Raw genomic sequence first — 27,029 nt, forward strand, 5'->3', positions numbered from 1 at the left:
GCACCCATGGTCATGGGGATGGGATATTGCGGAGAACTTGGCTGCCAAACCGCATCCGTGCCTTGAGGATGAGGACGGGGGACAGGGAGGTCCTTGGGATGCGGGGTGGGCACGATGCGCTGGCTCACGCCCGGGGTGAGCCCTGTGGAGCTCATCCGGCAGCGCATGGGAAACCCATCGCACTTAAAAAACAAGGAGAAACAGTGGCACCCCAGGGAGATGGGGTGAGGTGTGACCCCCAAACCATGACCAGAGCTTCTCATAGGACCTACGAGCCCTGGCACTTTGGAGCGGTGAGAAGAGCAGCAAGATGAGAGCTGGGGACCCAAGGACACGTGAAGCACCGTGCGCCGCAGCGGGGGAAGCCACCCATGTCCCGTAACAGGAACGCTGGATGTGGGGAAAGCTGCGGAGATATCTGCTCCTCCCCACAAATAAACGCGCGTCTGCACCGCTTGGCACAACTCATCTTCTCCCCGCGAGGTAACGAACCCCGGCGTCAGGCTCCATTAAAACCCATCTCTCGCCCCGCAGGGCCACGCTCAGCACCCGGCTGCCACGAGCAGGATGCAGCCGCTCTTCCCACAGGCTCGCACGCCAGAAAGCCAACGCGGGAGCAGACAAAAACCCGGGATGCGGCTTGAGGACAAGGCCAGGGGTACAGAAATGATGCAGAAACACAAGAGAGCTAGAAAACCTACGGTCTCCTGGGATTTTTTTTGCCTTGCATCACATTTTCCCTGCAGGTCCCCAGGAGCGAGGGATGCTGAGTGCAGGGATGCCGATCCTGCAAGGACCAAATGGTTTTGTTGATGCTAAAACCTCTCAGCAGGGATGAACCGGCCGGTGCAACCAAGCCCCTCTTCTCCACGGATCACTTCTAGCCCAGAAAACAAACATTCACAGCAGCCAAGAAAGTTGGAGGGCCGAGGGAAATGAGAAGAGACACCTCTCCAGCAGCGTTAGTCACTTGATAGCCCATCACTTCTCATCGCGTCACGTTCCGGCGATGCCACATTACATCGGGTTATCACACCACGGGATGTAATCCCAACGCCCATGCGTGAGGAAACCTAATGCAACAAGACGCGGCGGAGATTTGCCGAGAACGGGTTTTATTTCTTGGTTTCTGGTCTGCTGGTCCCCAGCGTTGCGGGCTGCGAGTTGAACTCAGCCGCCGCCGGGGGAAATAGCAATGCAAAAATACCCCTCGCTCCAGGTCAATCTGCTGGAGCCGGCGAGAGTCGGGTAAAAGTTAGACATCTCTAGAAATAACATCGCCCGCCCGCCGAGCTCCTGCCAGGTCCCACTGTCCCCAAAAGCCAAAGAAAGGGGAGCAAAAGGATGCTGGAAATGGCCCGGTGATTCTTCAATGATCCCAAACAGCAGCTGACTGATGTAAAAAAAAAAAAATCAAGAAAGAAAGAAACCATGAGGTTTTTGCTGGGAGAGGCACGGCTGTGGGGATGCAAGAGGGGTGAAGGAGCTGCCCCGTCACACCGGCACCCAGCGCCTGCAAACCGGTGCTCAGGGCGGCCGGTGAAGCCGTCCCGGTGCTGTTTCTCACGCCGTGAGAAGCAGGACGAGGAGGAAAACCTGCCGGTGGCGGGGGGCTGGATGCGCAGGGAAGGGCTGGTGCCTGCAAACCCCCTGCTACAGCCAAGAGTCGAGCAGCGAGAACGACCTGAAGAACGTCCAAACGAACCAGAAAGACCGCATTTTGGGAAAAGAAACAGAAGGGGAAAGTCTGGGGAGGGGCAGGTGGCAGAAAACCAGCCTGGATACGGAGTCGGAGGAATTTTTTAGCTGAGCGATAAGAGGAAAGGGGTGCTCACCCTTCCCACCACGGTTCTTGGCGTGCAAATGGCTCCCAGCAGCTGCCAGGCGTTTTCTGGGAGGGTTTTGTTTAGGCTGGGAGTCACGCCTGGCTCGTAAAAGCTTCAATTCCTGCAGAATGAATCAGGGCACCCAGTCCGAGACTGGGAAATAAGGGTCAGGCTGCTTCTCCCCAGCCGGCAGCAACACCCCGGCTGAGCTCGTCAGCCCAAACCCATCGCGTCCCACCACCAGCATCCCCTGGAAGAGGGCAAATCGCCCCAGGGATTCCCGCCGGCAGGAGAGGACCCAGCTGCTGGGACCAAGCGTCCGTGGGTTTTGCGCCAAACCCATCCGAATCGGGGCCGGCTTCACCCAAACTCCCCATCGGCTGAAAACCCGGCAAGCAAGAGAGGTCTGAAAGACAACCTCCCCGCACCAAGGTAGAACCACGGCTGGATTTAGAAAAGAGCCCTTGGAAAAGTCACCCTCAAGTGACAGCCAGCCGGCGTCACCAACCCAGGCAGCGCGGAAAGGCTCGTGGCATTTCCGAAACGACAGCAGCCACCCTCCTGCATCCATGTTATAGCGATAGGGGAGCAAACGCATAAACCAATATTCAATATGACAGTGGGGTTGTATATATACAGACATATATAATCGAGTTTCATAGAATCACGGCATGGTTTGGGTTGGAAGGGACCTTAAAGCCCATCCAGTGCCACCCCCTGCCCTGGGCAGGGACACCTCCCACCAGCCCAGGCTGCTCCAAGCCCCGGCCAACCTGGCCTTGAACCCCTCCAGGGATGGGGCAGCCACAGCTTCTCTGGGCAACCTGGGCCAGGGGCTCACCACCCTCACAGCAAAGAATTGCTTCCTCACATCTCATCTAAATCTCCCCTCTTCCAGTTTGAAACCCTTCCCCCTCGTCCCATGGCTCCCCTCCCTGCTCCAGAGTCCCTCCCCAGCTTTCCTGGAGCCCCTTTAGGGACTGGAAGGGGCTCCAAGGTCTCCCCGGAGCCTTCTCTTCTCCAGGCTGAACCCCCCCAGCTCTCTCAGCCTGTCCTCCCAGCAGAGGGGCTCCAGCCCTCCCAGCAGCTCCGGGGCCTCCTCTGGCCCCGTTCCAACAGCTCCGTGTCCTTCTTGTGCTGAGGACTCCAAAGCTGGACGCAGCACTCCAGTATTTGCCCAGAAAACACCCACATATCTCTAAACACTTATGGGAGGCACCTGCACGAGGTCCTCCAGACCATCGATGCACGGGCATCAATGCTTCCCATGGTCGCGTCCTCTGTTTGGCATCAACCGTCACCCACCCCATGGAAGGGGGACCTAAGGGGAGGTCACTGGGACTTACTTGCTGAGCAGGTGGCTTCGGTGTGGACAGGAGGGGTGGAGGGGAGGAAAGGCGGGTACCCCACGAAGAAGGAACGCAGGGAGCGCTCGGAGAGGAGCGGGGAGCGCTGCGCGGGGATGTTCTCGCAGCTTCCCACGCTGTTGTGGATCTTGAGGTTCAAGGGCTTGTTCTTCTTCTTGACTCTGGAAGGAAAAGGGAGGAGAACAAAAAAAGGAGAGAAAAGTGAAGGGCAAGAAACCAGGGCGGGTGTTTGCTCCCAGGTGGGGAGGAGGGAACGATGCACCGAGGGGCTGGTGGCACCCGTAGGATGCTCACGCTGTGCCACCCCGTGAGCTCACGTGATAATTAGCGCCACGTCCCTACAAGAACTTTCAGTCCCTGCTCACCATCAAAAAAAGGCAATTCTCATTGAGAGAGGCAATTTTCATTGCATTCGCGAGCTTTTCTGCCTGCAAAACCTGGCTGAAAAGGGTCAGTTGGTCCAGAAGCCCCGTCACCCCCATCCAGCCTCGCTGGCCTTATCACAACCCCGAAATCACCTACTTGCCCACCAGCCTCCCTGGGGCTGCGTCACACAGACCCCACACACCCCCAACCCCGCCACCGGTGCCCCAACCCGAGAGATTTCCCACACAAACCTGCCTGCATGGACCTCGCTGATGGTTAAAAGCCGTGACGGCGGTAACGGCGCTGTCCTCGAACGGCTTCGCACAAGACCCCACGTCACCGCCTTGTCCCCCGGTTGGGGCAGGCGGGCTGGGTGTGCTGCTCTGCCCGTCGCGGTTCCTCTTTAGAGCAGCTCAGGGGCTGCCAGCAGCAGGTAAGGCTCCCTCTCCGAGGCAGCCATCACACAGAGCATCCCAAAACACCAGCCATTACTACCGGCCCCGCTTCAAATGGGGGAAACTGAGGCAGGGAGGGACGACGGAGCAGATTCAGCTTCCTCGCTACAGCACCTAAAATGGACTTAGACGCTTACAGGGCTGCCAAGCTCGAGAGATGCTGCTAAAAGCCGGAGAGATGCTGCAGCCTGGGCATCACGGCAGGGCTGGTCCCAGCTCCTTCCCGCCGGGAGTGGGGGATTGGCACCCAGAGCACCAGCGCTCAGCACCTGCTCCAATTTTAACGTCGTTTAACGGCACCTACATCCAATTTTAGGGCCGGAGGATTAAGCACAAGCAAGGGGTGGACTGCGGCGGAGCGCGGCACCCGAGTCTAGCACTGTGAACCCCGACGGAAACCCCAGGAACATCGCGCCGAGGCACTGGACTGTGGTGCGGACAACCCTAAGCACTGGGAAACGTTCACCAGAAAGGAAACGCCGCGGGGCAGGGGGGTAGGAGACACCCACCTCTCTCTTATCAGCCCATTTTTCCGCCTGCCTTGCGCTGTGACAAGGACCAGCCGTCGCTCCGGCGGCTCAGATGGGCCCAAAGCAGCGCAGGAACCAGACGGACTTGCCACGCAGATGGACACCGAGGGCTGGCAGGGGCTGGGCTGCAGGTTTCCAGGACGGCGAAGCCTTGATGGCTCAGATGCCCCTACCTCGGCCCCCTCGCAACAGCGCGAGACAGAGGGGAGCATCCCAAAGCAGCCTCCGGGAAAGGCAGCTCAGGCCTTTTGGAGATGTGGAGGATTTGGGGCAGAAACCCACATTTTGGGGGCAGTGCGGCAGCTCGTGGTGGCGAAGGACCCTCCTGCCCTCCCAGCTCGCAAAGGGCCGGAGGGGCTTTTCTCGCAGTTAGCAGCGATGGCCCAGCTGAATTCCGGCCTTTCATTCCACCCGCTGCCTTCGGTTCCGCGATATACTGTTAGAATTGGGCAAAAAAAAAAAAAACACCAACGTGGGAGCAGAGAAGGAGGCGAGGAAACCACGGCACCCCCACCGCGGCAACGTCTGCAGCCAGGAGGGGGGGAAACCGAGAGCCCCAAAGCCAAACCAGAGCCGGGCGATGCCGTGAGCCCCGCTGCAGTGGGAATCAGGAAAGCATAAAGCCAGGCACCGCTCGCTCTCAAAACCTCGTGTCCGGCAGCTGCTTTCCTGCCATACGTCTATTTGCAGGCACCAGGGTCCTGCTCTGCTGCCATCGCTCCGGTACCATCAACCGGAGACGGACCCCAGCTCGGATACCCGCCGCTGCCCGCAGGAGAGCCATCCTCCCCCGGGCCGTGCATCTCCCGCCACCCCGGGTCCCCGCGGTGCCCGGGGGCATCTGGCCTTGCCAGCCCATCGGAAATGACTGCGCTGCGCTCACCAGCCCGCTTTAGCAGAAGAAAATTAAGCCGCCCTCTAATAAAGTTAATCGTTTCCTCGCACAGGAAAAGCTGCTGCTGCTGCCTTTAGGGTGGCCGTAAGGATTTCTTTGGGTTCAGGGATGGGGAGGATGGTTGCCTCCAGCCCGGTCCGACAGAACAACCCTCCTGCTTGGAGCCCAGGGGGGAGCATTTCACCGGCTGCCCCACGGCCGATGTTCGCCACGCTGTGCCCTGCCAGGGGGATCTAAGCTGCCCCTGACCCTAAACCTAAAAGCGAATCTGCAAAGCACCAAGGCGAGGAGAAGGCTGGTGGCCCCCAGAGCCGGTCCAACCCCTCCATCGCTGCCGCTGGATCCCAGCGGCACAACCACGGCGTCTCCACCGAAGCCCCCGGCGCGGGCACGGCCCCAGTTCCCCGCGAGCTCGGCCACCGGCACCCGGCCCAAAGCGCTTCCTGCCACGCAGCGATTAGCCACTAATCTCATTTTTTATTTTTTTTTTCCACCCATAAATCAGTTCCAGACCAAATATTTACTGCGAGCATCATTTCCTCGCCAAGCAGGGCCGGTGACAGCTCTCATTATTAGGAAGGATGAGTGATTTTGGACAGAGAGATATTTTTCTCTCTCCCTTGTTTCTTCAGAAAAAAACAAACAAACAAAAAAAAAATAAATTAATAAATACACGCAAACACCATGATCCAGCCGGCGAGGGTTGGCTGCGTGTCTTGCCACGGCCTTGACCCCTTTTCCCTATCCCAAAGTGGGGGGAAGGAGGGATTGGAGGCTGGGGAGGAGCGGGATGCTGCGGCAGGAGTATCCTCCCCCATGGCAAGTCCCCCCGCCGCAGGGGGGGTGTCCTGCTGCAAGCGCCCCAATGGTGGGGACGGCGGTGTCCCAGCTGTTAGGGACGCCTGAGGTGTCCCCGGGGTGCTGGGGGACTGAGAGCAAACCCACACCTTCGCCTCCCCGGCTGCTCCCCCCCAGGCTTTGAGTCCTGCGGGAACTGGCTGTGGTGGCAGCTTGTCCCTCCCGTGGGGAAGCAGCACCAGGGCAGGATACGGCCACCGAGCCCAGGGGGGACTCCAGGGACCGGGGCAAGAAGGTGGCCGGGTTGCAGAGGACACGGCTGTCCCCTCGCTAGCTTCCTCCTGGTTTTGTCCCCAGCTGGCAGGGGGTGTCCCAGCACCGCGCGTGGTCGGGTGGTGTGCGCCTGTCCCCCAGCAGAGGCAACGGGGAGGAAGGTAGAAACGGCGAACAATCCAAAATCTGGAGGAGGACAAGCCCTGCAAGCGGCAGAGGGCCCAAACGACGAGCTGAAAAGACGCCCCAAGAGGTGACGTGGTTCCTCTGCTTCTCTGCAACCTCCTCTTGGCCGCTCCAAAGCGGCCCCGATGCCACGACCGCCAATTTGGGGTCAAGACACCCAAGGTGCCGGCGGAGGCGCAGAGCAGACCCCTCCCCGCCGTGCAAACCAAGCCCCGTTCGGGGCTGCCTGTGTAGAAAGAGGGTGAAACGCCGCCCCTGCCGCACGGGCTCGGAGCAGGGGTGCGGGACCAGGCCACGGGTAACCGCATCAGGGTCTTGCTGCCACGGTTGGGGTGTCACAGCCTGCTCCTCACCAGCCTCCTGCACCCACCCCTTTGCGTCGCAGCATCCCAGAGGGAAACCGGGCTGGTTCCCCTGAGCCTTACACCGTCCGGCAATAACCGTCCCGGCGGGGAGCATCTCCTCGCCCATCCTCCAACCAAGGGCTTTGCAGAGGGAGGAGGGGGTTTTGGGGATGCTCTCTCATAGAATCATTTAGGGTTGGAAAAGACCCTTAAGATGATGGAGGCCAACCCTTCAGACCACCCCGTGCTCATCTCCGCCCACGGAAGGAGCACCAGGACTCGGAAGGAGCACCAGGACTGGGACGACATGCCACAGCCCCCCCTCCCCATAACCTACCGACGGGACGCTCGGTTCAGCTCAGACGACTCCGGGCTGTCAGAGACGCGGGAGGGGACGGGCTTTGGCCGGTGACCGGGCCAGCCCGGGGCAGGATGCGGCCACCACCCTTTGGGAGAGACGCACCCGGGGCTGCACCGGCCCAGTCCTGCGGCAAAAGCCTTTCCTCCTCCAGAGCACTAAGTCGCTCCTAAATTAGGCTTTTTCCACTCCAGGGGTGAAAAGTTACAGCTCTTTTCAGGCTATAAGCAGAGATAAAGGTGTAAATCCCCGGGGCGGAGGTGGCCATTCCTCCTAACCACCGCCGGCCTCAACTTCCAGTTCCCGAGACCCGTTTCGCCCATCTCCGGCCAATATTTCCATTTTCCCCCTCATTTACCCAAGCCAGCATCACCCAAGGCGGGCAAAAGCCTGCGCTGGAAACGCGTTGTGGTCCTCCCAGCACAGCCCAGACCCCCCCGGACCCCACGTCCCGGGGGCAGGAGGAGCCCCCTCCTCTGTGCCAGGCTCCGATGGGCATCATCCCCTGCCGGACTCCCAAACCTGGCGAGCACAGGGGAAGTGAAAAGGGGATATTTAAAAAAAAAAAAAAAAAGAAAACCAAGGAAGAACATCAGCATAATTCAATTTTCCATAGGGATAAAGCCCTAAAACAGCAGCAGGACCTCCCCCCCCCGCCGATGCTGGATGGGGGCCAGGCTGGACCTCGCCGCCAGGCAACTCAGCCAAAAAAAACCCCGGCCGGATCAGGAGGAACCAGCAAAATCCAGCACACACGATGCGAACCGGACTCGCTCGGATGCTCGGCAGGGCTGGGCCGCGCTAATCCCCCCATTAAGCAGCGTTTCAGCCCTCTCCAGAAGCCGGCAAGTTCTCAGCCGCTTGGCTCGGGGTGGGAGGGGGTTGGAAAAGGCGAGCGCTCCCCCCCTAAAACATCCCGGTGATTATAGAGCGAGGCTGCTGGAGAAGCCAAGGCGGCAGAAGGGGAAGCGCCGCGCGGCTCTGCAAAGCCGCGGAAGGGGGTGTTTAGATGGTGGCGATACCTCCCGGCCCCCAGGAAGGACCATTTTCCTCCAGTCACAGCCGGGCAACTACCGAAACGAGACTCCAGCCCGCGCCGGGGGGAGGCTGCGAAACGCCAGGAGAAGGGAACGGGGAGCTAGTTATATACCGGTTATTTTTTATTCCGGCTTTAAAGGATTCGTGGGGAGGAAAAGGGATGATGGGCAGTCCTTGAAGCCCCCCAGAACCTCAGGGGTGGCAGGAAAAGTGCCACCACAGGGACAAGGGGCTCCTTTGCCACCAGATTCAGAGCAGATCCCCAAATCTAAACATCCCAAATGTTTGGGGTTTTTTCACCATTCCTGGAACCTCAGGTCCCCTCTCCGCGTTCATCCCAGCCCCGTCCCTGCCGCAAGAAGCTGCAAAGCCGGGCAGCCCCCGGGGGCTCCGCAAGCACCGAGCGCCCCTCGCTGCAGGGTGCCGGGCTCCCCGCTGACGAGATGGGACCAGACCCTGCCCCACACAGCCCCAGGCTCCCCAAACCCTTCGCAAGGTCACCAGTTCTCAGCCCTTCCCACATTGCGAGCCCCACAGATGCTCCAGGACCCGCAGACCCTCCCCAGCGCCGCCCCCCCGTCAGCCTCCTCCGCTCTCATACCTTCTCACCACCCCCTAACCCAAAAAAACCCTAATTTTTACCCATGCCTTCCCCCCCATGCATCTCCCGAGGGGGACACCAGGCACAGGACCCCCCCACCCAAGCCCCCCAAAAATGGAGTTCGCAGGAACATCAGGGCTCATTTTGGCCGCGGATGCTCGGGAAAACCGACCTCGCTCACCGGGAGCGATTCCGCGCCCAGACAGGTAAACGCCAACTATTAGGGAACGTAATTTCATGCAAGAATTTGCTAAACGTATGCTGACGGTTTTCAAAAAGAAGAAAAAAAAAAAAATTAAAAAAAAAAAAAATAGCCCAGCTTAACGCAAATCCCTTTAGGTGTCAATCCAGCCTGAATGGCTCATCCCCGCCTGCTCGCGGGAATCAGTCAAACGCTTATCACCCGCTTCGGGGCAGGGGGGGAGAAAAAAATAATAATAGAAGGTTTCAACAGGCGGTGAAAAACACAAGCGGACACCCAGGACAAAGGGCCCGTCACTCCTTTCTGCCCCGGCGAGGTTCTACCTGCATGGAAGCCCGGCAGGAGGGCAGGGGATGGTATGGATGCTATAGGGTACCCGGCGAGGATGCACCGAGCTCTGCTGCGCGAAAGCCCCAAGCAGCCGGGATGTCCCAGGGGTGATTCCCAAGCTGGAAGAGCGGGATGTGATGGGAAAGGGAGCGTTTGCCAGCAGAAGTTGGGCTAGGAGGATGGGCGCAGGGGGAATCTCTACGTGACGGGGCCGGGGGGGCGGAGGTGCGGCGGCCGTCGGGCTGTCGGCCCCGGCGTACGGCTCTGACCCACGGCCATCCCAAAGAGCGTCCCAACGGGGACACGCCAACCGGTCGGTCCCCTGCACCCCCGGTGGCGGCATTCGCTTCTCCGTGCCTTCTTCTCACATAAAAAGATGGCAAGCGGGGAAAACAACTACCTGCTCTGCAGGCGTTTCTCGTCGCTTGCCAGTATTACCGCAAACAAAGAAAAATTAAAACAGGCTTAAATTTAAAATTGAGCCGAAACAGGCAAGCTGACCCTGCGGCTGACGGCGCCAGACTATGTTTTATTCACCGCTTTGCTCCTCTCCAGCACACTCCCAATTTCAACACAAACCTTTCTTTTAAAGGAAGGGAAATAGAGTGTGTGTGGGGAGGAAAAAAATAATAAAATAAAAAAAAAACCCCTCTCTAATCAGTATTTCAGTTAGCGTTCTGCAAAGGATTACAGATGGCTGCTGCCTGGCCTGAAGTGCACAGCTTCGGTCAGGATTCAGCCCGGAAGATTTATGGCCTTTTGACTGGCTTAATTGCACAATATTCTGGATTAAATCAGAGGAAGGAGAAGGGAAAACGCTTCCCCCTCCCTGCGCCTCGGCAGGGGCTCTGCCCATCCGCACCCGGCAGGCGCCTCCGGCCCGCGCAACGACAAAAAGGGGAGAAAACCCCATAAATTTACTCCTGCATTTTTTTATATATATGTATATTTTTTTATTTTTTATTTTTTTTTAATACAAGAAGAGCTGCCAGTTCTGCCCCCTCCCTGTTCAGTTCCCGCGTTGGCACACGGTTGGCCAAACCCAGCTCCTCTCTTCAGGCATTCCCCGAAAAAACCCCCCACAAAAATCCAGGTGGGATTTTTGGCATCCCCAAACCAATGGAGCTGGGGAGGGGTTTGGAGCAAAGCTACCGCCATCGGAGCCATCGCAACCGGCAAAGGAGGCACCAGGTCGCCTTTCAGGCACGAGACCAAACCCAGAGCGTCCCCCCCCCGCCGCGCAGCAGGGACGCCACTGCCTGCTTTATAGCATTTTCCAGGGTTCGACACAAACACGCAGGTAAAGGCAACGGATCGTGGACGAGAGGCTCCACACGAGCCGTCAGCGCACACTTTTTAGCCCAGAAAGCCAATCGTACCCCGGGCTGCATCGGGAGGAGCATGGCCAGCAGGTCGAGGGAGGTGATTCTCCCCCTCTACTCTGCTCTCGTCAGACCCCACCTGCAGTACTGCGTCCAATTCTGGAGCCCCCACTACAAGAGAGATATGGACGTGCTGGAACGTGTCCAGAGAAGGGACACAAGGATGATCCGAGGGCTGGAGCACCTCTCCTATAAAGACAGACTGAGAGAGTTGGGATTGTTCAGTCTGGAGAAAAGAGGGCTCCAAGGAGACCTTATAGTGGCCTACCAGTACCTGAAGGGGGCCTACAAGAAAGCTGGGGAGGGACTTTTTAGGATGTCGGATCACGGTAGGACTAGAGGGAATGGATTAAAACTACAGATGGGTCGATTCAGATTGGACGTTAGGAAGAAGCTCTTCACCATGAGGGTGGTGAGACACTGGCCCAGGTTGCCCACAGAGGTGGTGGAAGCCCCATCGCTGGAAGTTTTTAAGGCCAGGCTGGATGGGGCTCTGAGCAACCTGATCTAGTGGGAGATGTCCCTGCCCATGGCAGGGGGGTTGGACTAGATGATCTTTAAGGTCCCTTCCAACCCTAACGATCCTATGATTCTATGATCACTTGAATCATTTGAACCTGTCTGGAACAGATGAGATTTCTTCATTACACACCCCGAGCCAAACAAGCTCTACGCGATACTAGCTTGATATTAAAAAATAAATAAAGAGAGAATATCCACCAGATGTTACATTTATCCTCCTCATTACTGTAAGAAGCAACAAATCCCTCCCTCCTCCTCCTCCTCCGGCCAGAGGAAAAGCAGGTTCTTCATATCAAAGCCTCAACAGTTAAATATTTATCCAAGTGCCTGTCCCCGCTTCCCTGGATGGCTGAATTTTAAGGTTCGAGTCTTACTGATCTATTATTCTCTTTTCGGAGCACAAAGCGTAACTTTTTATCACGGCTGCAAATTATAAAGCTGAGAAATTCTTTGAAGGGAGCTCGAGCCAAACAGGTTTATTTTCCACCACCGCCTTCCCCCCTCCCATCCCCTCCCGGGACTCGTGCGCCGACGAGACAGTGCTGCAGGAGGGCAGGAGGAACAATGCCGGGAGCAGACGCGGGCTGCTGCGTGGAGGGAGCTCGAGGAGCTAATTGCCAGGATCCTGAAGCGGGTCCTGTTTCTCATTAAAACCCTTCTGTTTCCTCCGTTTCCACCGTCACGTTTCTTTGAGGGACGCACAAGGGCGGTGGTGGAGGAGCACCAACCAACGATGGTGAGGTTGAGTCTCCTTTTGCTGGAGCCATTTCCACACCGGTCCAGCCCCGGGGTGTTCCTCGCTTGCAACCAGATGAGTGGGTTTCTCCATCCCTTGACAACACAACCTCAGCCAGGCGGGGCCAGCTCCAGGCACTTTTGCCCCCCCACCAAATCAGAGGACAGTTTGGGGTGGAAGGGACCATTAAGGCCATCTAGTCCAAGCCCCCTGCCATCAGCAGGGACATCCTCAACTGGATCAGGTTGCTCAGAGCCCCGTCCAACATGGCCTTCAATGTTTCCAGGGATGGGACATCTCCCACCTCTCTGGGCAACCTGGGCCAGGGTTTCACCACCCTCAGCGTAAAACATTTCTTCCTTTATCTAGTCTAAATCTCCCCTCTTTTAGTTTAAAACCGTTACCCCTTGTCCTGTCACAACAGGCCCTGCTAAAAAGTCTGTCCCCATCTTTTTTTTAAGCCCCTTTAGGGACTGGAAGGGGCTCTAAGGTCTCCCCAGAGCTGTCTCTTCACCAGGCTGAACCCCTCCAACTCTCTCAGCCTGTCCTCCCAGCAGAGAAATGAGTGACCCAAAGACCACAGAGCTCTCCATCGGTATAGGACCCCATTTCCCAGCCACCACCATCTCCATGCTTGCAAAACTCGACGAAGAAAAGGGATGTGATCCACTCAAAATGCTTGCCTACACCACTCGCGTTAACATGAGAAGAGCAACACTTGCGTGGCCCGGGCACCTGGACCTGTTTTGAGAGGCAGTTCTCAAAAAAACACCACCATTGGAGGGAAAAGCATGGACCGCCCATGGCTGGAAAGCCCTGAGGTGGAGGTTCATCACACTAACTACAGCTCTGCAAACCTTTCAGCTCAGAAGAGACACGGGGCGATTTTTCTCCGTGGTTTGCTTACAGGCTGCCTCTGGATCCGAGGTTGCTGACACATGGTGGGCTTGGGCAGCTCTTTCAGTGAAAGAGAAAAGTCAGAGCAGTCTTACAGCTTTTTGGGAAGTCTGCTCTTCCTGCCTTCTTGGCTTTCATTTCATTATTGTCGAGGAAGCCACCGGCACACTTGGCCAGCCCACCACCTGCTTGGGCACTGGGCTGGCCACTGCAGTCGATCAGTGGGGACTTGCAGGATGGTGAGGAGATGTGCTCACCAACCTCTTGGGCCACAAAGAGGACAGAGGAGCTGCTTCATGGCTTTCCTGCACAGCTGCAGCTGGAGGAGAGAGCTGAGAAGAGCTCAGCCATGTCCTTCTACCATGACCAATCCATCTCCTGGTCACCACCCCAGGACGTTGCCCATAGCACCTGCCCTCACCGTGTCCTCCCCTCCTGCATGGACACCATGGAGGCAGCAAATCAGGCAATGGTGCTGGCAGCCAGAGAGCTCTGCCGCCTCTCACCGCTCTGCTCCGCCACCACCCTCCCCCTGAGATGTTAATCCTTATCTAAATTCATAATCACGCCCTGCGTTTTCAAAGTGGCGAAAGGAGGCTCAACTTCTCATTAAAGGACACGGTGAAAAGTTTCTCCTCCAAGCATGTTAAAGCTCCTGCTCCTCTTGATGGAATACCACAGCAGTAATTAACATTAATGACATACCTAAGGAGAACCGCAGCCCAGAGCAGTGGGATAATTGCAGCGGAGAGCCAGTTTGTTACGGAGGCTACCCATCACTGTCAAGACGCGGTGTGCAGACCATACTTTGAGAGAGCTGGAGACAATCCAGGACCTGTGCAAAACTCCACAGCCCTGACTCACCATCAAAGGCACCGAGATTAATCAGAAAGATTATTTGGAAACAGGGGGAGAGATGCTGCTCGTTTTGCTCTCCAAATTCCCTCAGTTCGATGCCCTCCCCCTTGCGGAAGTACCAGGCGGGTCTCTACGTTGTCGGACACAATACAGGATGAATAACACAACAATAAAGACGCTGCATATGGATTATTTGCACATGTTGGTAGTGTCCCGCTGCATCCACCTGCTCTGCAAACATCAATCTCTTGCTCGTCCCCAAAGCCAAGAGCCCACCTGCCTTTCCAAGCTTGGAAAATGTCAGAGACACACCAGTCACAAGCGCTATCTCGATGCCGTTCTAGCAAATCCAGCCCACGCAGAATATCAAATAATTGATCTACCTTGTAGACGCGTTGATTGGAATTGATACAAGGGAAAATATCATTATTATAAAGGTTGCAGAGCAGCAGAATAAATGACCTATCACTCAGTAGCATTTAAGACCGGTGTAGATGATTAACTCTGAGGAACGGCCTAACCGCAGGCTGCTCTGTGCGGTGGGGATGGTGGAGAAGACCTCTGGTCCTAGGTTCCTGCAAGTCTTTCCTAGGTTTCTCAGTCTTTCACCTCCCTGCCTGGATGCCGTGAGTAGGACTCTCCACTAGACTTGGCCACGTGCCACAAGAGATGCCCTGTTCCCGGGGGTTTCTCGGTTACACAGGATGGAAAAAGCCACCCACAACAGAGCAAGCATTGAGTTCGAGTTGGTTCAGAGTTGGAAATAACACAAGGAAAAAGGAAAAGAAGACGGGTACACGCTCTATCACCGGATCAGATGTGAACTTCACGTCTGACTTCACCCATCCAGGATATCCTCATTCTCGTTTTGAAAAAAAAAAAAACATCAAAAAACCACCTCAGCGACAACGAGGCTAAAGACCAGGAAGATGGCCATCATAAGGCTTTGGATAAACAGCGTTTTCCACCAGAACACCTAACCCTATCTGCATCCACGCCTCGAATGCGATTGCAACGATACAGGGTAAGACGACTTCATTGAAAACTTAACCTAAAGTAAAGCCACCTTGAAGTGGAAGAGCCTCCTCCCAGCCCAAACCTGACCTAGGTACACCACGAAACTCCACATCCTTCTCCAGCAGCTGCTTCACCTCAGCCCTGGGGAGAGTTCAGCATTTCCCCTGGGGCTCAGCTCTGTCGGGTCACACTACTTTAATTCGCCATCAATACGCTCCAACCCTCCCTCCCCAGCTGCTTGCCAGAGGCTATTCTTTGAAGGCCACGGAGTTCACGAATTTGGCCAGACACCAGCAAAAGAAACCATAACTAGGAAGCAGATGAGGTTTTGGGTTCACCTCCCCTTCGCGTGCGTCGAAGGATGAAGACCACCCAACCACCGCTTTGGGGCAGGACACCCCAGGGCAGGTCTTGCCCCCAGAGGGCTATTTTACACGCGCCCTTCCAAGGGTTAACACACACTCTTGAGCTCGCTCTTAACTATCTTGACTTTTGTTCCCCAACTAATGTATTTTTAAAACCTTCCATTCAGAGTTTGGGTTTGGTTTTTTTTTCCCCCGACTTCTTGCTGATGAATAATCATTAACTATCCATGAAAGATTTAAATGGCCCGTGGAATTCATGAGGTATTAAATGGGCATTATATTATCAACCACTCTAAATGTTTTGTTTCCGTTTCAAGACCATTCATGAGATGTTTATGGATTGTGGATTTATGGAAGCCAGGGGATCTTTTTAGAAGTAATGTTCCGTACCCCAGAGTTACGGTCAACAGCTGGAGGCTCCGTGCAGGAAAATCTGAGGCTGTAAGCTCAAAAAAATTAACCCCTGCTTCAGAAGGTCTCGGCGTGCAAAAACGATGGATTAAACCCTAGAAATAAGACCCAAAACACAAAACACAAGCAGAGCTGTCATCAAGAGTCAAGTGGTCCGTGGTGGCCTTTCTCCAGAGAAGACCTGGTTGCTGCTACTGCTCTCCCAGATAGATGGTGGTGGCTTAGTTTTGTGCCTGCACCGAGATGGAAAAATCCGTGGGGGCAGTCCTGCAGCACCCCGACAGCTTCCCTCCGTCCACAGCTCGTGGGGGTGGGGGTGAGAGCTTTTTGCCTTTGCCAAGGGCATCCCTGGCTCCCCAGAACCTATTTCACCCCAGCCTGAGATGGGCTACGCCAGACGAGGAGATAAATCAGCCTGAGGGAAACCAACCTCCCTCTTGGGAGGGTTGTTGATGGGTCCCCACCAGAGAACGGTCTTGCAAAGAGGCGTTTTGGGGGTAAATCTAGACCCAAAAATCACCCCAGGGGATCCCACCCAGCACTCGGGGTCCCCAGCGGTGTCCCCAGGCTACCAGCCCTCCAGGTCTAGCACCTCATTCCATGCTGGGACGCGACACAAGGGAACAGAAAGCCGCCATCCGAAGCAAACCAAGAGCCCCTTGGCGCAGCTAAAACCAGAAGGGGGTGATGAAGTAGTATTTCAGGGGTGAGCTCCATTTCACCTCTGAGGTCAGGAGGGGAAAAAAACCTCCCTCCTGCAGAGAGGACTCAGACACCACAGGAGTCGTGACACTAAAAAAAAAACCACAACCTACTCTACAATACACGCGCATGACATGGACAGGGCCATCAAATGAGGATTAGCTGATAACAGCCCCAAAAAGCCACTTTTTCTCTGCCGGGCAAAGCCTCAGCCACCACGTCCAGGCTCATAAACAGCTAAAACTTCAGCACGCCTCTGCTAGAGAAAAGGGGGTGGGGGGTGGGGGAGGAAAGAAGAAGCCGCCTCTTTTAATGCCCTAATTACCGTCCTGAAACACTAACGGGATTAGCAAGCAGGATTTAGTGGTTGCCTCCTAAAAAAAAAAAAAAAAATCATTAAGTGCCATTAGAGAAAATTAACCTCCCCGGTTCTCCGAGCGGCTTTGGGGAGCCTGGGTCCATCCCCGTCGACACGATGAGCCCCCGGTAGGACGCTAGCACAAGGGAGCCCTGTTAATACTGTCTCGCTCTTTCCTCTACTAATTTGCCATCCGTGAATTAAAGTTGCGTCACTTAACGCGGCCCAGCGCCGGTGGGAAGGGGTGCACGGGCGACGCCGGGCAGGGAGTGAAGGCAAGGAGAGACCGACGAAGGAAGAGCGGACGTGACCGCCGTCACGCAAACTTGGTTTGTGGTTTCCTTCTCCACACCCTGATCTTGCCCCTTGCGGGAAAGTCGAGGCACCCCGTCCCCGGCTGGCTGGGGGAAATCGCCGGCCAAAGGGTTTGCTGGAATAAAGTCCAGACGCCCGCGTCCAAACCTCGCCCGGACCCGTGTCAGGGCGACCCGGGGGCGTGCAACGACCACGGTGGGGATCAAAGGGCTTAGCGGGGGTGGCGGGGGCAACCAAAGGCACGCTTTGCCCTCGGCGAGACCCGCTGCGTTAGCGAAGGGTAGAGCTTGGATGGGGTGCCGAAATGCAGCTAAAAGGAGGAGAGGAGACAGGCTGCTGGCTGAGGCTTTGCTCCTGCCAGCGCGGCGATGCTCGCTGGGGACGGACCAAAGTAAATACAGCTTTCCGGCGCCTGAGCCCAAGGTGTGTGAGGCAGCGGGGGGGGGTGTGTGTGACCTTACAGGAGGCATCGTCCAGCTGAAATTAATTAATTTCCAAAAGCTAAAAGCCTTTAGAGGCCAAGAGCTCCCAGCGAGGAGGAGGAGGAGGAGGACCACCCTCATTTCACCTAATGACCACAGCCTCGGGGACGCGGCGGGGAAACAAGTGACACCGCGACGCTGCGGCCACTGCATAGATCTTCTGTCCCAACTCCCCCGCCCCACCACCACCTCCTCCCAATCCGCCCCTGCCCAAAGCAGGGGAGATGAGGGTCTGGCAGTTGGGAACACCCCGCAAAGGTGGTGGGTTTTAACCCTTCACGTGCCCCAGCCGGAGCTGCCTGAGCATCACGGCCACCCCCAGGGCCGGGCAGGGGGGTCTGCGCCTCCGGGTCAGGGAGCTTTCCCCTGCTCCTGCCACATCCCTCAGGGGATGGCCGGGCTTCTGGCATGGCCTTATTTTCCAAGAACCCCAAATTTGAGGAAAAAAGTGCAATTTGTCCTGGGGCTTCTGTTTTGGGAGGCTGGCAGGGACCAGCCATCCTGAAGCATCCTCGGGGAGAGGAGATGATGCCCCGAGGTGGCCACCCGTCCCCTCTGCCACCCCACGCCGAGGCAGCAGAAGGGCTTTCTGAGCACGGCCACCAAAAGGACCCAAAGGAGATGGAGAAGGAGCGCGTTGGTGCCGGGGAGCCTTTTCCCTGCACTGCAGCATCCTCTGCCGGCACCGGAGCCGCAGAGCAAGAGCGGTGGGAAGGAGCCATGGCATGGCCAGGGACTGAAAAGCCTTCTGCAAACACCAGCCAGGATGGAAAAGATACTGGGGAGGTCTCCGGAATATAACGCGCGGTATATAAAATATCCGCTTTTCAACCCAAGGGGGAATTCTCCCCATCTCCCTCTTGCAGCTCTTAAGGCTGGGTTGAGCATCCCCCTCGCTGCAGCTGCAAAATCCCACCAACTGACACCCCCCCACCCCCCCAATCCCGTGCCACCGGGACCACGCTCCAGGGCGCAGGGGCTTCGCTGAGCAGCGGCCCCGGACCCCCTCGGTGTTCCCCACCCCCCACACACTCCCAAAATAAGGTCCCAGGGGAGCAAAGTACCATCCCAGGGGAGCAAAGTACCATCCCAGGGGAGCAAAGTACCATCCCAGCAGCATCCCCACCGCCTGCTAGAACTGCAAAGGCCTTTTCTACTACAAAGCTCAAAAGAAAAAAACCCCAAAAACCACAAAACAGAGCCCCAAAATTTAGGGATCAAAGCGCTTTTCCAAAGGAGCTGGGATGGGGGTCGTTGTCCCACCCCCGGGGCACCCACTTACTTGGGGGTGTGCGCCTCGTCCACGCGATGTCCCAGCTGGAACTCGTGGGACTTGCTCCGGTGCAGCGCGGTGAAGCCGGGGATGAGATGGATCAGTTTGCGGGAGGAAGGTGGGGGCGTCCCGGGGGGCTTCAGTTTATTCCTCCGTCTCACCGGCGGCGTCCCCGGCGGCGTCATGGTGGTCACGATGTTGGGGGTCCGCGGAGGGGTGTGAGCGATGTGTCGTTGGCGCGGGGAGGGCGGCAAGGAGCGGTGGCCGGACTCCACGGGTGGGCAGAGCCCCGGGTGACCCTCCACGGTCAGCCGGTCCACGTGGGTGTACATGGGTCCGTGGGGCGAGCCCCCGTGGCAGTGATGCTGCCCGCACTTGGGTTGGACTTTGGGGCTCTGCGAGAGGTGCGTCCTGCCCCACTGCCCCGGCTCCGGCTGGCACCCGGGGCTGTTCTCCTTCCCCGGCTCCGTCGTGGGCCACTGGATGGTCCAATCCTGCTTGGAGAGGCTGCCACCTGCGACAGAGCACACAGAGACGGACATGCGGTGCGGCAGAAGCCGCACGGTTCCCCCCCACTCCCTGGCACAGCACCATGGAGTCACAGAATGGTTTGGGTGGGAAGGGACCTTAAAGATCATCTAGTTCCAACCCCCCTGCCCTGGGCGGGGACACCTCCCACCAGCCCAGGTTGCTCCAAGCCCCGGCCAACCTGGCCTTGAACCCCTCCAGGGATGGGGCAGCCACAGCTTCTCTGGGCAACCTGCGCCAGGGGCTCACCCCCCTCACAGCCAAGAATTGCTTCCTCACATCTCATCTCAATTTCCCCTCTTCCAGTGTAAAACCATTAGCCTTCATCCCATGGCTCCCCTCCCTGCTCCAGAGTCCCTCCCCAGCTTTCCTGGAGCCCCTTTAGGGACTGGAAGGGGCTCCAAGGTCTCCCCGGAGCCTTCTCTTCTCCAGGCTGAACCCCCCCAGCTCTCTCAGCCTGTCCTCCCAGCAGAGGGGCTCCAGCCCTCCCAGCAGCTCCGTGGCCTCCTCTGGCCCTGCTCCAACAGCTCCGTGTCCTTCCTGTACTGTCCTCCCCCCCCCCCCCCCCTTGAAACCCCAGCAAGGAGCTTCTCTGTGTCATGCACACGCAAACGCTTTACAAGGGTTAAAAAGGTGCTTTGCCCACGCCTTCCCCCACTGCTGAGCCCCCCACCATCACCCATCTTCCCCCCACCCCCCTCTCCAAAATCCTCCTCAAGCGCAGGGATGGAACACCCCTTGCCCACACCAAGGCTGGTGCCATCCCCCCCCATCTCAATCCGCACCCACCCCAGCACCACCACCACCCCCCCCATGCCAGCCCCTCCTGCCATTTGCATAAAGGAGGGGGATTGTAATTAAGCGGGGCTCTTTTCCACTTCTAATTATCCATCTCCACCGGCAAAGGACTGTCGGCAGCAACTTCAGAGCACCAAAGCGATGGACCCCACTCAAGGTCCCTTCGCCGACTCCTTTTGATCGCCTCTGCTAAGAAAACCAACATAAAACCACACTCTTTATTTTAAAGAGGCTCCTTCCCCATCTCCTTTTTGATTATTAATTGCCTGGTCCCTTCTCTCCCCAGCCTTTTCAAGGGGAACGGTTTATTTCAAGCTCCGGAGGAAGAGGAAAGGGCTTTGGAAATGAAAGCTGGAGGACTGGATTGGAAAAAAAAAAAAAGAAAGAAAAAAAAGGAAAAAAAAAAGCTGCTGGGGGGAAAAAGGGGGACGAGGCGTTTTCACAAATTGCTCTCTCAAAGCGGAAAATAAAACTAAAAAAAAAATAAAATTAATAAATCGACTCCTATCCAGCTGCTTTCAGAGTCGCTTCTGCAGCTGCTACAAAGAGTCCTTCGGCCCAGCAAGAAGCTCATAAAAAAAAAAAGCAAACAGCCTTCCTCGGATTTTAATTAGTCACGGAAAGAATCCTGCTGCAGGAAAGCCTCACCGCTGCCTGGATGGAGCTGCCAGGATGCTGGCAGGGCTCCGAAGCCACCCCACGCATGACCCCCCCCTAATCGGGGACGTGGCAGGTGACAAGCTGGAGTGTGTCACCCCCTGCCCAAAACACGGCTCTCCACGGGGACGTGTCACCTCCAGCAAGGCACCTGCACCCATGTGCCGGCAGAGCTGGGTGCTCACCCCAGCGCCACGCAGCCGGGCTGTCACACGGAATGGTTTGGGTTGGAAGGGACCTTAAAGATCATCTCGTTCCAACCCCCCTGCCCTGGGCAGGGACACCTCCCACCAGCCCAGGTTGCCCCAAGCCCCGTCCAACCTGGCCTTGAACCCCTCCAGGGATGGGGCAGCCACAGCTTCTCTGGGCAACCTGGGCCAGGGGCTCACCCCCCTCACAGCAAAGAATTGCTTCCTCACATCTCATCTCAATCTCCCCTCTCCCAGTGTAAAACCATTCCCTGTGATCCTGTGGCTCCCCTCCCTGCTCCAGAGTCCCTCCCCAGCTTTCCTGGAGCCCCTTTAGGGACTGGAAGGGGCTCCAAGGTCTCCCCGGAGCCTTCTCTTCTCCAGGCTGAACCCCCCCAGCTCTCTCAGCCTGTCCTCCCAGCAGAGGGGCTCCAGCCCTCCCAGCAGCTCCGGGGCCTCCTCCGGTCCCGCTCCAACAGCTCCGTGTCCTTCTTGTGCTGAGGACTCCAGAGCTGGACACAGTACCCCAGGTGGGGTCTCCCCCGAGCGGAGCAGAGGGGCAGAATCCCCCCCTCGCCCCCCTGCCCACGCTGCTGGGGATGCAGCCCGGGCTGCGGGGGGTTTCTGGGCTGCCAGCGCTCGTTGCTGGCTCACGTTGAGCTTCTCCTCCACCAACACCCCCAGGTCCTTCTCCTCAGGGCTGCTCTCCAGCCCTTCTCCGCCCAACCGGGGTTTGTGCCTGGGATTGCCGTGACCCGGGTGCAGGACCCTGCCCTTGGCCTGGTTGAACTCCATAAGGTTCGCACAGTCCCACCCCTCCAGCCCGTCCAGGTCCCTCTGGATGGCATCCCATCCCTCAGGCGTGTCACCGCGCCACGCAGCTTGGTGTCAGCGGCAAACTTGCTGGGGGTGCCCTCCATCCCCCTGTCCATGTCACCGACAAAGACGTTAAACAGCAGCGGTCCCAGTACCGACCCCTGAGGAACGCCACTCGTCACTGGTTTCCATGTGGACATTGAGCCATCGGTCCCCGAGGCCACCCCAGCTGGTGGCACCCGGCTTCACATGGGGAAGGTGCAGTGGTGGCACCCCCCTCCCCGCGCACGGGCATAGGTGAGGGAGGACACAACGCGGTTAATTAAATCCTCCCGGCAAGCCACCCGGCCCTCCGGTTAATTAACCCGCGCCCAGCGATGCGCAAGGCGGCGGGCACGTATGCAAATCCCGGTGCTCCCCCATTGGCCGCTCCGCACGCATACATTTACATAACTCAAAACTGCCCGGATGCTCCCACCCCCAGCAGTAATTAGCAGCGGTTAACGAAGGAGCGGAGCCAAGGCTGCTTCCCGCCAGCCGAAGCTCGGCCGCGGCATCGCATCCCCCCCTCTGCCTTCCTTGCTGTCGTCGTCCCCGTCGTCCCCCCCCCAGCTCCACGCTCGGCTGTGTCGTAACAGGACAAAAATAACCCGTTCTGGGGCTGGTGGGTGCGTCAGGGCTAAAAATACCCCGGCTAAGCTGGGGAAAATGTATTTTTTTTTTTTCCCATGCCGGGGTTGCTCGCAGGCGGGCGGCAGGTAGCGGGCACGTCGCCGAACGAGAGATGCTTAAACCCGGAACGCGCTTGAAGGCAAAAATAACAACAACAAAAAAAGAAAAATAAATCCCCAAGCTCTTCTTTCCGCAAAGCGCGTTAAACGCTTTCGGATTTGCTCCCCCCCCCGCCCCCACAGGGCATCCTGCTCTGCCAGAGCTGATTCCCAGCTGGAAAAGCAAAGGAAGAGCCCACACAGAAGCCAACTCCCTCTTTGCCCAGTTTTGCCCCGAGCTCCGCTAGCCCCGACGGTGCCGCGAGGCCGCCCGTTCCCTCCTAAAAAAAAAACAAACCTATTTCTTTTGTTTAGATGGGGAATATTAATTGCATATTGAAAAGAGCATCAGCTACGGCCACCCACTGCCCCCACCCCGGGCCACTTCTCCCCCCTCTCCCACTTGCCACCCAACCCTGGCCACCAGTTCAAAGGGAGAGATGCTCCTCGGGGCCAAGTTGGGCTTTATAAATCCCCTTGGCCCCGCCGCCCCGCTTAGCTCAGCCTCCTCCGCTCGACTTAATTAGGGATGAAGCTTTTTTCCCACCCACCCCCCCCTCAAGCCCTCCATGAAAATAAACAAGAAAACAAACTCCTGGGAGGAGGCGGCGGGGGGGGGAGCGCCCACCCTCGGGCTGCAGCTCGCGGATGGAGAGATGCGGCGGGATGGCTAAATGGCACCAGAAAAGCCGTTTTCCAAAAGGCCGACGGCAAATTTCGCTTTGATTCCCGCCGACAAAACGCTGGGAATAATTCGCTGCCCACTGGGGAGCTGGGGGGGGGGGGGGGGGGGGGGCGTACCCCAAGCAGCCCCGCTCCCCGATGCTCGGCGGGGGATGCTGCCGGGGCGCTTTTCCCATCCCCAAAGACATCTCCGACCAAACGGGGACGTCCGCGAAGCCCAGAGCAAGATCCCTGGGTGCTTTACAGCCGGGGAAACCCACCCCCTCAGCAACGGCCGCATCCACCTCTCCCGGCACCGGCGTCCCGCCAATCCCACCCTCGCCACGGGGAGGAATAAACCCCGGCATCCCCCGGCCCCATCACGCGCTGGGGGGACGGCTCCGGGAGCACGGGGACACCGGGAAGGACCGACTCCTCAACGCTTCACGCCACGGCCGGCCCAGCTTTCAAATTTGCCCCTAAATGAGGATGCTCCTCACTATTTATTTACCACCACCCCCTCCCCGGGTCTTGCTCACCTCCCTGCCTGACCCCGCACCGTCCCCAAGCCACCCGCAGCCCTCCCAGGGCCAGGACGGCGCATAAATATTCAGCTTGGGCTCATTTTCTCCACCACCCCCCACCGTAGGCCAGCTAATAACCACCCCGCATAACTCGCTAGTCACACGCCATCAACTCCTCCAACCCACGGCTCAGCTCTTACTTAATATTAAAAATTAATCCCGCTTCGACTTCCAAACTCGACGCCTGGGCTGCTAATAAACCACCGCTGCCAAGCGTCAGGTTCCGCAGCCCAGAAAAATCCAATCCGGACTTCGTTAATGCAATAAAACGAGAGCTTAATCTAGGGTTGCCGCTCTATTTGATAAATATAACGTGCTTTCGGTTTATAAGATGCTCCGGGGCTTTCCCTGCTGCTGGAGCTGCTCCCCCCCCTGCTCCCGCCCCCCCACCTCCTCGCCAGGATGCTCGGTTTGGGAAGGGGCTCCTTCCCCCACCACCAAAGCCCATCCTGACAAAATTCCTCGCTCTTTAAGCGATAAAACAGCATCCCGCTTCCTCCCTGCCGCCTCCCCAGCCCCCACGCCCAGACAGAATTGGCCTGGGAAATTAGATGCCTCTAATTAACGACTCAATAAATAGAGATTGATGGGAAAGGTTAATACTGTACCTCGTTCCTGCTTTATTAATACTAACCTTGGCTTCTAGAAATCGACCGCTACTGCACGCGCAAAGAAATTACATGATGTTTTAAAGGAGGCGGCAACTTGTTCATTAATTATATTCGCGGACGAGGCCCGTCCCTTGGTTTACACGGAGGTAAAAACGCAGGCAAAAAGCCCCATCGGCGGCAGCGTGGTACAGCTGGGGGCCCTTCCGGAGGGGCCGCAACAACCTGATTGGACCTCAGACCCCCTGAAAAGCACCCCGCTGCCATCCCGGGGTGCTTTTTAACCCCTCTCCCTTGGCCCCCCAGCACCCAGACGGCTCCTCGGGGCCATGCAAACCTCCTGGGCACCCAGTGCGTGGGATCCAGCCAGGCACGACCCGGCTCCCAGGCGCTGCAAGGATCGAGGTGACGCGTCTAGTGGGTAATTTTGAGAACCCTCCGTAGAGGGTTGATGGGGCGTCAGATGGAGCCTCCGGGAACAAGGGGACACCGAGGGGACACGCACTTGGCAGGCACAACACGAGCCAGGCCACTTCCCGAAGCTGGCGTAGACCTTCCTTGCCCAAGCTTGCAGACAGGGGAGGGATGGAGGGATGGAGGGATGGAGGGATGGAGGGATGGAGGGATGGAGGGATGGAGGGATGGAGGGATGGAGGGATGGAGGGATGGAGGGATGGAGGGATGGAGGGATGGAGGGATGGAGGGATGGAGGGATGGAGGGATGGAGGGATGGAGGGATGGAGGGATGGAGGGATGGAGGGATGGAGGGATGGAGGGATGGAGGGATGGAGGGATGGAGGGATGGAGGGATGGAGGGCAAACATTGGGTGATTTCTGCACCCAAATCCTCTGTAAATTCAAGGAGATTTGGTCTCCTCCACTGCCCAGAGGATGCCCGCTGCACCCCTGCAGGCTGGCAGGGGCTCCGCAGTGCCCCAAGCTGCCTGTCCCCAAAGGTTTGTGCCACCCACGGGACGACGTGGCCAGGGAGGAACAGGAACGGCTGCTGCAGCATCTCTGCAGCGCCCGAGGGAAGGAACGGCAGCCCTCGCCGCAAAGCCCAGCCCGCAGCCGCCCCGGGAGCGATGCAATGATGGATGGAGTTAAATGGAGCGCTGGGGAAGGCAAACACGCGCGGTGCCTGCAAACTCCCCCCCACCACCACCAACAGGGACCCAATGGACCACCAAGGCACGTCCTGCCGGGAGGGCTGGCAGCCCCATCACCCGCCCCATTAAAAAGCAAATGGAGCAGGGAGCATCCTGCAACCCTGCCCGTCCCTCCCCATCTCCGCCAGCCAGAAACCACCGGAGGGACAGGAGATGTTTTAGCATCTCCACCGCGGCTGCTGAGCCCAAGGCTGATGTGGATTTTCCAAAGCGCTCGTCCCACCGGGGCGCGGGGGAATTCCCTTGGCTGAGAGGGGCGGGAGGGGGGACGCAGGGGCTGGGCTGAGCCGTATTTGTTTGCAACGGGCTTTAAAAGTCAAAGGTGTTTGAACAAAGAGCAGGTTGAGAGCCGTCCCCCGGGCTCCGAGGGAGGCATCGATGCCCTTCCACAAATAGCGGAGAGACTTAGCGAAAATGCCAAAGGGAAGGAGGGCAGGAGCCCAGGCGGGAGGTGGATTTAGGGAGTTGAAGAGCTTGAGGGGGGTGGGTGGGGGACAACTCGTGCTCTGCGGGAAATGTCAGGCTGGGTTCAGCCATCCCCACCTCGCTGAGCCGGCACAGGGGTGGAAGCGGCTGCTGCACCAGCCCGGTGGCAGCGTGCCCTCTGCCACCCTCCGCCAGGTCTGGCTGGCACTGGCACACAGTGCCACGCCATGTCATGCCACACGGGAAGCCCAGAGAAACCGCAGGAACCACAACGGGAGGACGGGGCCGAGACCTCTCCAAGGGCAGGAGCTGGGATCCCTTGCCCGCGATGTGTCGTGCCACGCGGTGCTAAGGCGGGCACAGCGCCGGTTCCCCAAAAACTACCCTCCTCGTCGCCAGTCCCGTCCCCAGGGGCTGCTTGGACCTGCTAAAGCCCAACCAAAAAACCCAGCAGAACCCAGCAAAAATCCCAGCAAAGCTCATCCCTCCATCTCCTGGGATGCAGCTGCGTTGGAGGAGCCCCCAGGAGCGGACAGGAGCCAGGCAGAGCGGTCTGGGGTCCCCATCCCCGGGGGTCTGGCAGGACGGGGGTCCTCCTAGAGCAGGGTCCTGCCAGACCAGGACTCCCAGCAGGGACCACAGCTAAACCAGCCCGCTACCATCACCCTAAGCTAGGACCAGGAAGAGAGCCCTTGGGAAGGGGACAGCCGGGGGCGTTTCGACTGTGAAATGGAGTTCCACCATTCCCCCCAGCTGCTCCGAAAGGGAACGTCCCCCCCTGCCACCTTGCTGCTGCCTGTACATACCCCCTGTGCTGGCAGCGCTCCCCTGCCCCACTTCCACAGGGAAGAGCGGAATACGGTCCCCATCGCGCGCGGGGAGGTGACGCCCTTCCTTGGGGGGACACACAGGTAAAGAAGAGCTCCCCCCCCCCC

General features: G+C 58.0%; 1 protein-coding gene across 5 annotated transcripts in view; it reads right to left on the minus strand.

Moving 5' to 3' along the window:
• KSR2 (kinase suppressor of ras 2) overlaps nucleotides 1-27,029 on the minus strand; it is a 99,667-nt gene that overhangs the window by 62,471 nt on the left and 10,167 nt on the right. For all 5 annotated transcript variants that reach the window (XR_010073121.1, XR_010073120.1, XM_063350720.1 and 2 more), the window contains exons 4-5: nucleotides 18,897-19,401; nucleotides 3,173-3,354 (exon numbers count right to left, since the gene is read on the minus strand). Coding sequence is in view for 3 of the 5 variants with exons in the window: in XM_063350720.1 (XP_063206790.1) it covers nucleotides 3,173-3,354; nucleotides 18,897-19,401 (687 nt within the window). In the remaining 2 variants the exon portion in view is untranslated. The remainder of the gene's footprint in view (nucleotides 1-3,172; nucleotides 3,355-18,896; nucleotides 19,402-27,029) is intronic.

This window comes from Chroicocephalus ridibundus, chromosome 13 (assembly GCF_963924245.1).
Source record: "Chroicocephalus ridibundus chromosome 13, bChrRid1.1, whole genome shotgun sequence".
In the NCBI taxonomy this organism is placed as follows: Eukaryota; Metazoa; Chordata; class Aves; order Charadriiformes; family Laridae; genus Chroicocephalus; species Chroicocephalus ridibundus.